The sequence below is a fragment of the Aquarana catesbeiana genome, linkage group LG02, assembly GCF_042186555.1.
Source record: "Aquarana catesbeiana isolate 2022-GZ linkage group LG02, ASM4218655v1, whole genome shotgun sequence".
Taxonomy (NCBI): Eukaryota; Metazoa; Chordata; class Amphibia; order Anura; family Ranidae; genus Aquarana; species Aquarana catesbeiana.
In genome coordinates, this window is record NC_133325.1 from 749,955,505 (window position 1) to 749,967,743 (window position 12,239).

General features: G+C 47.2%; 1 protein-coding gene across 4 annotated transcripts in view; it reads right to left on the reverse strand.

The window, feature by feature from the left end:
• The window catches only part of TIAM1 (TIAM Rac1 associated GEF 1), a 607,717-nt gene that overhangs the window by 142,220 nt on the left and 453,258 nt on the right, over positions 1-12,239 (reverse strand). For all 4 annotated transcript variants that reach the window (XM_073617108.1, XM_073617106.1, XM_073617107.1 and 1 more), the window contains one exon: positions 6,816-6,894. In XM_073617108.1, coding sequence (XP_073473209.1) covers positions 6,816-6,894 — 79 coding nt within the window. The remainder of the gene's footprint in view (positions 1-6,815; positions 6,895-12,239) is intronic.

Here is a 12,239-nt window from a genome sequence, read left to right on the forward strand (position 1 = left end):
GCAACCACTAGATGGTGATAGAGTACTTGTTAAGGAATAAGCAAGAACTATAACCATACATGTTATCTCAATTAAAGTTACAAACAAAAAAGTGTTTTTCTTTTTTAATATAAAAAAAAAAAAAAGGGACACATTAATTTATATCTTTTTAAAAGCAGAACTTCTCTGTAAAAGGGGGAGTTGTGCTTTATGTAATCCTCCCCCACCCCTTCCACATTTGGCACATATTTTTTGGGGGGAAGCAGGTATCTGGTTTTGACAAGTACCTGCCCCTACTTCCATCTAGATCGTCTAGGTTCACCCACCCCCTTTGCCCGCTGCCTTCTGGGACACGTCACAGTTCCCAAAAGGCTGTGGGACCATTCACAAAATGCAGCGTGGTTTGTGCATGTGCAGAGGGGAAGCCAGCTGTGAAGGAGTGATATCTGGCATCCCTTTGTTAACATGTCAGTGCTGGGGACCTGAAGACCGGTGAAGAACCGTCCCAGGTGAGGACAGGTTAATAAAGTCGGTAGCTACAGTATTTGTAGCTGCTAAAAAAAAAAAAAAAAAAAATTCCTAGGGTGAAGAACTCTATCCTACAGTACACTGCATACACAGCTCAGCATACAATCCCTGCATCTGCCGGATGTTACCCTGAACAGGTCAATCCAGATGACCAAAGATCCAGAATCTAGAAGAAGCCGGCGAGAAGATGTGGACTCCAGCAAGGGAGCCTGCGGATATTGCATCTCTAGAGGGGAAGACAGTCAAGTTCCACTTTAAGTAGTGGGATTTCATAAATACTAGTGTGTCTGCACAGTTAATTAAATTTTTTCTGAGTAAGCCTCGCAGGGATCACACACTTGTGGGAGTGCCGGATCCTGTCACTACCCAGCTGTTCTGCATGCGTGGTCCCACCATTAGATGACATTAGAAGGCTATCTTGGGAGTCACACAGAGAAACAAATTACAGAGCCTGGGTATAGTTAGAATAGGCAGGCAGAAATCTAGAGATTGGTCAAGGGCATGCCAGATCAAGCACGGGTAAGTTGATATAGCAGGTCAAGGCGCAGGTCAGGCACAGAGAAATGCTAGGTTTGCATCTGTTGGCTGTGTGATCTAGAGGGATTATCTAGTTCTATTGGCCATCAGGTACAGAAATAGGACTGATGCTTCAGGCAATGTGTGGATACATGGGCTACTTGCCATATATATTGCATTCCTGGGGACATTTCATTTACTTAGTTGCACAGGCATGCAGCATTCCATTAGGAACTCTGGGTACGTGTATTATTTTTTTTCTATTCACCAGAGCACCACATAGTGGCCCACAGAGATCATTAATGGCCCCCCGGTGCCCAACCTGCAGCCCGAGGGTGGCATGAAGCCTTTTGGTATACAATGTGTGGCCCTTGGACCTCTGCAGTTTGTAGTGGGAATGTTGATAAGGGTAACAGCACTGATCCCTACTATCCTCATATAACATGTTCCAAGCTTCATATGGTCTTCAACAGCATATCCCCAGCCACAAATGTAGGAAGTCCACACTCTCTGACCCTCAATTCCCCTATTAGGTCTGCAGTTTCTGACAGTCCTCTCTAGCATTACATACAATATACTGAGAAGAAGTACTGGGATGCCTGCCTTTAAAACGCATGTGAACTTTTAATGGCATCCCAGTCTTAGTCTGTAGGGTTCAATATTGAGTTGGCCCACCCTTTGCAGCTATAACAGCTTCAACTCTTCTGGGAAGGCTGTCCACAAGGTTTAGGAGTGTGTCTATAGGAATGTTTGACCATTCTTCCAGAAGCGCATTTGTGAGGTCAGGCACTGATGTTGGATGAGAAGGCCGGGCTCACAGTCTCCCAAAGGTGTTTTATTGGGTTGAGGTCAGAACTCTGTGCAGGCCAGTTGAGTTCCTCCACCCCAAACACGCTCATCTATATCTTTATGGACCTTGCTTTGTGCACTGGAGGAGGCGCCAGAGTTTGGGGTGGAGGAACGTGACTGGCCTGCACTACTTTTTGTGAAATATTATATATTGAACATTATGCATGGCCCTTTGGTGATGTCAGCAGCCGCATTTGACGCCCCCTTTAGCTCATAAGTTGACAAACACTGATTTATACAGTATAGCTTAAATAAAAAACAAAGCTTTCCAATTAAAAAAAAACTAAAACAATATGAAAGCCATTTGTTATTATCATAAATATTACCTGTAACGAAATTATTGCAATATTTATGATGATTAAGGGTTTGTGTTGGACGGCTGGCATATGTAGGAAAGCCTGAGAACTTGAATGACTACATGGGGTGGAGAGCAGGGTAGATGATGCTGGTGTCATTTAACCTGCTGGAGCCACCCCTTCAAGCCGATGAAAATAGTCATATGGGGAGCCTTTCAGAGGAAAAAGGATATGAATGAGAGTAAACGTCTCAGGGAACTGGTGGAGCATGAGCACTGAGACCACCAATGCAATGGTCAGAGGATCAAACACTATAGAGTTGCCACTGACAATAGGATAGCCCATGGAAGAAGGGTTGCCACCTCATCTCTTTAAACCCGAACATGTATTACACAGGTACTGTGGTTAAGGTGGTAATTAAACTCACTTGGTGCCTTATCTGCATTAAATTACCCTCAGCAGTGGCGTAGCGTGGGGGGTGCGGGGGGTGCCGTGGCCCCGGGCGCAAAATTTGGGGGGGCGCAGCATCAGGTGCCAGTGACACGCCGTCCAAATGCTAAGTGTGTACGGACGGTGTCACTGGCTGTGTTGCGGCATGGGCAGCGGGTGCTCGGTGATTGGATGAACGGGGGTCACGTGCGGTGGCAGGGCTGGATTGCTCCAGGAGTCCCGCTTCCGCCTTACTGTGTGAACCACTGCCGTCTTCTCCTCCGCCGCTCTGGACTGGATCTCCCATTTCTACAGTGCGGCAGCCAGTCCAGCTCTACCCCACATGCAATGATAACATCTCCGGGGAACCGGATCTTCCTGACCAAGTGAACTGCGGTATGTGAAACAGATGTACACTTCACATACACAGAGCATCACCCTCTCCCCCACTTATCTCAAATGTATCTCCCGCCCGCCCCCCCAATGTCCCTCCTGTCCTCCCACTTATCCTCAATGTCCCTCCTGTCCCCCAATGTCCCTCCTGCCCCCCACTTATCCCCAATGTCCCTCCTGTCCCCCAATGTCCCTCCTGCCCCCCCGAATATTCCTCTTGTCCCCCAATGCCCCTCCTGCCCCCCACCTATCCCCAATGTCCCTCCTGTCCCCCAATGTCCCTCCTGCCCCCCCCTGTATATTCCTCTTGTCCCCCAATGTCCCCCCTGCCCCCCACTTATCCCCAATGTCCCTCCCGCCCCCCGAATATTCCTCTTGTCCCCCAATGTCCCTCCTGCCCCCACTTATCCCCAATGTCCTTCCCTCCCCCCGAATATTCCTTTCATCCCCCAATGTCCCTCCTGCCCCCCACTTATCCCCAATGTCCCTCCCGCCCCCCTGAATATTCCTCTTGTCCCCCAATGTCCCTCCTGCCCCCCACTTATCCCCAATGTCCCTCCTGTCCCCCAATGTCCCTCCTGTCCCCCACTTATCCTTAATGTCCCTCCTGCCCCCCCCCATGTCCCTCCTGTCCTCCCACTTATCCTCAATGTCCCTCCTGTCCCCCCCCAATGTCCCTCCTGTCCTCCCACTTATCCTCAATGTCCCTCCTGCCCCCCACTTATCCCCAATGTCCCTCCTGTCCCCCCACTTATCCTCAATGTCCCTCCTGTCCTCCCACTTATCCTCAATGTCCCTCCTGTCCCCCACCATGTTCCTCCTGTCCCCCACTTATCCCTGATGTCCCTCCTGTCCCCCCTGTCCTCCCACTTATCCTCAATGTCCCTTCCGTCCCCCCCCCAATGTTCCTCCTGTCCCCCACTTATCCCCAATGTCCCTCCCGTCCGCCCCCCCCCCCATGTTCCTCCTGTCCTCCCACTTATCCTCAATTTCCCTCCCGCCCCCCATGTTCCTCCTGTCCCCCAATGTCCCTGCTGTCCTTCCACTTATCCTCAATGTCCCTCCCGCCCCCCCCCCCCCACGTTCCTCCTGTCCCCCAATGTCCCTCCTATCCTCCCACTCATGCTCAATGTCCTTCCCGTCCCCCCCAATGTTCCTCCTGTCCCCCAATGTCCCTCCTGTCCCCCACTTATCCCCAATGTCCCTCCTGTCCCCCCAATGTCCCTCCAGTACCCCCACTTATCCTCAATGTCCCTCCTGTCCCCCCACTTATCCTCAATGTCCCTCCCGCCCCCCCCCCCCCACGTTCCTCCTGTCCCCCAATGTCCCTCCTATCCTCCCACTCATGCTCAATGTCCTTCCCGTCCCCCCCAATGTTCCTCCTGTCCCCCAATGTCCCTCCTGTCCCCCACTTATCCCCAATGTCCCTCCTGTCCCCCCAATGTCCCTCCAGTACCCCCACTTATCCTCAATGTCCCTCCTGTCCCCCCACTTATCCTCAATGTCCCTCCTGTTCCTCCAATGTCCCTCCTGTCCCCCCACTTATCCCCAATGCCCCTCCTGTCCCTCCAATGTTCCTCATTTCCCCCAATGTCCCTCCTGTCCTCCCACTTATCCTCAATCTCCCTCCCACCCACCCCCCCCCAATGTCCCTCCTGTCCCCCAATGTCCCTCCTGTCCCCCAATGTCCCTCCTGCCCCCCCCAATGTCCCTCCAATGTTTCTCCTGTCCCCCACTTATCCCCAATGCCCCTCCTCTCACTTATTCCAAATGTTCCTCCTTTCCCCCCACTTATCCTCAATGTCCCTCCCCTCCTCCCACTTATCCTCAGTGTCCCTCCTGTCCTCCCACTTATCCTCATGGTCCCTCCCATTCCCCCCCAATGTCCCTCCTGTCCCTCCAATGTTCCTCCTGTTCCCCCAATTATCCCCATTATCCCACTTATCCTCACTTATCCTAAATGTCACCCCTCCCCTCCTACTTATTCGAAATGCCCCTCCTCTCCCCCCACTTATCCCCAATGCCCCTCCTCTCCCCCCACTTATCCCCAATGTCCCTCCTGTCCCGCCACTTATCCCAAATGTTTCTCCTCTCCTCCCATGTATCCCCAATATCCTCCACTTATCCCAAGTAACCCCTCTCTCTTCACTTATCCCAAATTTCCCCCCACTTAGCACCAATGTTCCAACTCTCCCCCAAGTTAGAAATTAGCAAATTGCCCCCCCCATTTAGCATCAATACCCTATTAACTTAGCACCAATATCATTGCCTATACCCCCTCATTGCACTAATGCCCCCTCTCCCCACCTAACAACATTGCACTCCTACTGTAAGCTGTAGCTGCACTTCTGTAGCAGCCCCTCTCCTGATACTTTGTAGGTGGGGAAGAGAGGATTTGTGGGTGGGAGGAGAGCTCTGTACTGGAAGGGGAGTTACTGTCCTGTGAGACATGCATTCCTGAGCCCTGCAATCTGTACGTAGCACAGTCATGAACTCTGCAGTGCATTCTCTATGCAGTGCACTTCTGAACTCTGCTCACTCTGCGTAGCGCTCTCCTGAACTATTTGCACTTTTGAACTCTTCACTCTGTATGTAGTGCACTCCTGAATCCTGCACTCAGTACATAGGACAGTCCTGATCTTTGCACTCAGTGCGTAGTAGAATCTTAATCTTTTCTTTTTGTATTTAGCACACTCCTAATCTTTGCACCCTGTACGTAGCTCACTACTGAATTCTGCACGGTGTATCCAGTACACTCCTGAGCTCTTCACTCTGTATGAATTGCACTCTGAACTCTGTACCTAGCGCTCTCCTAAACTTTACACTCTGTGTATAGGGTACTCCTGATTTTTGGTACGTAGCATAATCTTGATCTTTGCACTTTGTATATAGCACACTCCTGATCTTTGTACCCTGTACGCAGTACACTCATGAACTCTGTACATACTGCACTCCTGAACTCTGCACTCTGCGCAGAATGCACAAGTAGTATTTAACAATGCTCCATTAAGACTCTTATCATCTCCTGTAGTATGTCTGCAGTCTCTGACCATCTCCTGTAGTATGTCTGCAGTCTCTGACCATCTCCTGTAGTATGTCTGCAGTCTCTGACCATCTCCTGTAGTATGTCTGCAGTCTCTGACCATCTCCTGTATTATGTCTGCAGTCTCTGATCATCTCCTGTATTATGTCTGCAGTCTCTGACCATCTCCTGTAGTACGTCTGCAGTTTCTGACCATCTCCTATAGTATGCCTGCAGTTTCTGACTGTCTCCTGTAGTATGTCTAGCATTAAATAATATGCACAACCCTTACATCTGGGTTACTATTGGCTGCCTGCTCTGCTGTATATAAGGTGCTCCTTGTTATTTACAACCTAGACCTCTGATTGGCTGCCCGCAGCCTTTTATTATTGGCTGATACTGAGAAGATATCTCTTTGACTACTGTAATCAAAGAGATATCTCAGATCTAACCATTAATAAAAGGCTGCAGGTGGCCAATCAGAGGCTCAGACTGTGAGTGGAGGAACCTGGGCCCCCATTCTTGGGTGCTAAAAGCCCACAGGTTAGGGGGCGCAAATTACTTGCCTTGCCCCGGGTGCTGACAACCCACGCTACGCCACTGCAAGGTATCTACTAACAAAGCTTACCATAGAATACAGAAAGTACAAAAATAGACACAAAGGAACATTTGGGGTTTATCATACTTTACCTGACCTATAAATAGAAAATGTAATTAAAATAAAAAAGTTGACAAAGAAGCATAATTTAACCTAGGTGGTCTAGTGAATACACAAATGTTACTAAAATCTCCATAGAACTTACCATAGTTTTCTGAAGGGTCAGTCTTCTCCAGCTGAATATATCTGATGACTTTGGGGCAGATTGAGATTTCTTTGTAGAGCTGGAAAAGAGAACATGATGATGGTATTGAATCTTGGCATGATACATTTCAGTCCTGTAAGTCAAACAAGGCTGTGCCATTGGCCATGGTTGTTTCCTCGAAGATGGTTCAAAACCGGAACGTGATCTGTAAGGCTAAAAAGTCAACCAAAACACTAAACCGCATGTAAAAGGATGCATAGGTAGGAAGAATGCTGCTTTATTACCAGAAACATAGAAGTAGCCATATAAAGATACTTATCTGCCTTTGGCTTTAATGCTAACCTGGCACAAGTGTGCAGATGAGGACTCTACTGTTGTAAATATCCATGCTGATTTGAGGTCAAGGAGTCACAGTACTAAAGCCAGTGACAGCATAGCAGACAGGCAACTGGCATTTCCAGAAGAGGCTTAGCAAATAGCAGACCTCTCATTCAGCAGCTATCAGGACCCTTTATATGTCAAGGGCCAAATGGACGCATCCTCAACACCCTTTACACCAGAGATATGCAATTAGCGGACCTCCAGCTATTGCAAAACTACAAGTCCCATCATGCCTATGCCTCTAGGTGTCATGCTTGTGGCTGTCAGAGTCTTGCTATGCCTCATGGGACTTGTAGTTCTGCAACAGCTGGAGGTCTGCTAATTGTATATCCCTGCTTTACACCCAGGATCCCCAGTATTGTCCAAAAAAACCTTCTAGAATAATTTATGTCCAAAGCCAATAAACTTAAAAAATGGTGGGAGGAAACCACAGTATCTGGAGGAAGCCTAGACAAACATAGGGAAATATACAAAAGTATACCTTGGATGCAAATGCTGATCATTGACAGACCGCCTAGCTGACATTTGAGCAGTGGCGGGCCGTCTATTAGGGGCGCATGGGAGCCGCCCACCCTATCCATGCGTCTGGCCCCCTGATCTACATACAGGGACACCGGACGCATGGATTCCAATGGGAGGGGGGTGATTTTTTTGAAGCATGTGATTAGTGCCACCGCATCCATTTCCCCGCATTCATCCCCCCCCAGAACTGTCGAGCACCAGCCGCCACTGCATTTGAGTGTTCCTCTTTTGGAATGAAATCCATTTCTACCACGGTTGTCTGCTTTTGGCTTGATGCACAAACCTCAATTTATTTATTTTTTTTTTTTTTAAATGTACAATTTAAAGCTAAAGTCTAAGCATAAAAATCTTAATTTTGATTTGTTTCAACCAATGGGCATTGCAAACCCAGATACTAGTTAATCTTTTCAAAGTAGTGGTGACATCATGACTGTGCTGTACACAGGGTGTACAGAGAGCAGAGCCATGGGAGGGACACAGCAGCTCCACCCACTACAGGCTGCCTTTAGAAAACCACAGTAGGGGGTGGAGACAAGACCAGTCACCCTGAATAAGGAGAAAGGGCAGCAGCGACTGGTCTTTAAAGTGAAAATTCACCCAAAATAGGGAAGTTCCTCTTTTTCGTCTTCCTCCCCAAGCCCCCACCACCTTTGGAAAGTTTTTTTTGGGGGGGGGGGGGCAGGTACTCGCTTTTGACAGGTTCAACCCCCTCCCCTTTGCCCCTAGCCTTCTGCAACACGCCGCAGAATGCTGCGGAACCATTTACAAAGCACAGTGCGACTTGCACATGCACAGCAGGAAGCCAGATGTGAAGCCGCAAGGAGTCACAGCCAGCTTCACATACTAAACATGCCAGCGCTGACACTGAAGACCCTCTTTTATAAAGGAAATTGTAAACCTAAATTCACTTTTTTTCTTGTGACAACGGACACTAGGACAAATAGAAGCGTGAACAACCCCAGCAGGGTCACAGATGACAAAAAAAAATGAAAAAGCAAGTCCCAAATAGTTCTATCCATCACCCAGCAATAATCCTTAGAGAAAGTGCTACCAACATGTACATAAAGTATACATACATTATTTATCTCAACTTCTGTTCTTGTCCAATATTACATAACAAGAATTGGGAAAAATTACTTTAACTGGATTTACAAACAATGGTGACAAATCAAACAATATATCAAAATACTAATACTTTATATTATAAAATTATAAAAAAAAAAAACATAACTAGCCAAAATTTTTTTTATGGTCTTTAGGTAAATTATGTGTATGTTTTGATAATTAAAGTACACTATATTTCCAAAAGTATTGGGATGCCTACCTTTACACCCACAACCTTTAATAGCATCCCAGTCTTATGCCTCGTACACACAATCGGACATTCCGACAACAAAATCCATGTTTTTTTCCGACGGATGTTGGTTCAAACTTGTCTTGCATACACACGGTCACACAAACTTGGTTGGAAATTCCAAATGTCAAGAACGCGGTGACGAACAACACGTACGACGAGCCGAGAAAAATGAAGTTCAATAGCCAGTGCGGCTCTTCTGCTTGATTCCGAGCATGCGTGGAACTTTGTGTTTCGGAATTGTGTGCACAGGATCGGAATTTCCAACAACGGATTTTGTTGTCGGAAAATTTGAGAACCAGATCTCAAATTTTGTGTGACGGAAATTCCGATGGAAACTGTCCGATGGAGCCTACACACTGTCAGGATTTCGGACAAAAGGCTCCCATCGAACATTTTCCGTCGGAAAATCCGACCGTGTGTACGGGGCATTAGTCTGTAGGGTTCAATATTGAGTTGGCCCACCCTTTGCAGCTATAACAGCTAACTCTTCGGGGAAGGCTGTCCACAAGGTTTAGGAGTGTGTCTATGGGAATGATTGGTCATTCTTCCAGAAGCGCATTTGTGAGGTCAGGCACCGACGTTGGAGGAGTAGGCCTGGCTCGGTCTCCTCTAATTCATTCCAAAGGTGTTCCATCGGGTGAGAAGTCATGTTGGAACAGGAAGGGGCCATCCTCAAACTATTCCCACAAAGTTGGGAGCATGAAATTGTCTTGGTATGCTGACGCTTTAAGGAGTTCCCTTCACTGGAACTAAGGGGCCAAACCCAATCCCTGAAAATCAACCCCGTACCATAATCCCCTCTCCACCAAACTTTACACTTGGCGCAATGCAGTCAAGCAAGTGCCGATGTCCTGGCAATCGCCAGACACGTCCATTGGATTGCCAGACAGAAGCATGCTTCTCACTGCAGAGAACACGTCTCCACTGCTCTAGAGTCCAGTGGCGGCGTGCTTTACACCACTGCATCCGATGCTTCGCATTGTACACGGTGATGTAAGGTTTGGATTCAGCTGCTCAGCCATGGAAACCCATTCCATGAAGCTCTCTACGCACTGTTTGTTATGCTAATCTAAAGGCCACACGAAGTTTGGAGGTCTGTAGCTATTGACTCTGCAGACAGTTGGCGACTTCTGCGCACTGATCTTCAGCATGCACTGACCCCGTTCTGTCTTTACGTGGCCTACCACTTCATGGTTGAGTTGCTGCTGTTCTCAGTTGCTTCCACTTTGTTATAATACCACTAACAGTTGACTGTGGAATATTTAGTAGCAAAGAAATTTCACGGATGGACTTATTACACAGGTGGCAACCTATCACAGTACTTCACTCAATTCACTGAGCTCCTGAGAACGACCCATTCTTTCACAAATGTTTGTAGAAGCAGTCTGTATGCCTAGGTGTTTGATTTGATACACCTGTGGCCATGGAGGTGACTGGAACACTTGAAACCTAATAATTTTGAGGGGTGTCCCAATACTTTTTGCAATATAATGTATGTATTAATAAAATATTAGTATCTTAATGTATATTGTTTGACTTGTCAGCATTGGTTCAAAGCGCAGATAAAGTAATTTTCCCCAGTTCTAGCAACAAAAACATGTCAGCAGCTCTAAACCTTCTATAGAAAAAAAAAATGTTTTGGCTTTAGACGTTAAGGATGTGATGTTAGCCAACATCGCAGTCCTATATATCTTGCTGGAAAGACATGCAGCCGTTTGAATCTATGCGATGTAGTTCCTCAAAAAATATGCCAATAAGAATATCTTCAAATGTTAAAACTGGAATATTGATCAATATATAGGTGATCGGGGTTACTACTAGAGGGTTGACTTAACAGGGCAGTGTAGAGTTCATAGAAGACCTGCAAAAGCATTGTTTGGTTGTAGAGTTCTACTGTTAAAGCTGTAAACTTTACAATTGCTTATCTTAACAGGTAACTGAAAGCGCAAGAACTAGGAAGGTAGATGAGGCTGATCAAGATTTGTTTGTTCTATGGTCACACGCTGCTCACCTGCAATCTGGACTGCACAGGTACACCTGCTGTGGGGGCAGGTGAGCAAACAAGGCATCTCTCAGCTCCTTACAGCTGATAACCAAAACCTTATCTGAAAGTTTTTCCTTTATTATAGTGGGCTGGAATACCTGGCCAGTTAAGCTTCGTTTATAACCTCCTAAAACAGATGACCTTATTGCTGTAATAAAATGTCAGTGGTGGAACAGATCGGGGAAGCAGCCTGGAAGTGACAAAATACTCCAACTGCATAACTCAGTGTGAAAAAAAAAAACAAAAAAAACACAACTGTCATCATAGCGGTGAAGCAGGTATTGTAGTGAGTACTTAAGGGGCCCGAGACCCATGGTTCATTCTAGGAAAGGCAGAACAATCCTGAACTGGGGCTCATAAAACCTCTGACCACACAGGAAGGCTATGCCACTATACATGCTCTTCAGTGACCCCAAGGCCTCTCCCATACACACAGAGTGCTAGTTCACACTAGATGCGCTTTTTTTCTGCACTAAAAATGCATGCACAGCATTTTCCATGTATTACAATGGCTCCAGTTCACCCCAGTGCAGTCCTGCGCAGGAAAAAAAAAAAAAAAGAGCATGCTGCATTTTTTCTGCACAGAACTGTACTGGAACATAAATACCTAAATAGGTATTTGGCGCAGGAATATTATAATTTACTGCCAATAAAACATTTATCGTTGTCCCTTCCAGGGGAGCATTTGTCCCTCAGGTCAGTACTAATGAGTAATGATGGGCTTGTGCGTGTTCGGATCAAACCCGCCAGGAAGCATCACTGCACACCGCCAATCATAGGCAGTGAGGCATTTCCTGGCTCACAGCTGCCTATGATTGGCGGTTTGCAGTGACGCTTACTGGCGGGTTTGATCCGAACACGCACAAGCCCATCATTACTAATGAGTAGAGATAGGCTCATGTGTGTTCAGGCTCCTAGTCCCAACCCACCCACCAGGAAGCCGACACTGCACACCACAAATCACAGGCAGCAAGACATTTCCCGGTCTGCAGCTGCACAGACCGGGAAATGTCTCAATGCCTGTGATTAGCGGTGTGCATTTCGGCTTCCTGGTGGGATCAGGCAGGTTGGTTGGGACTAGGATCCTGAACATGCCTGAACCCAGCTCTATTAATGAGAT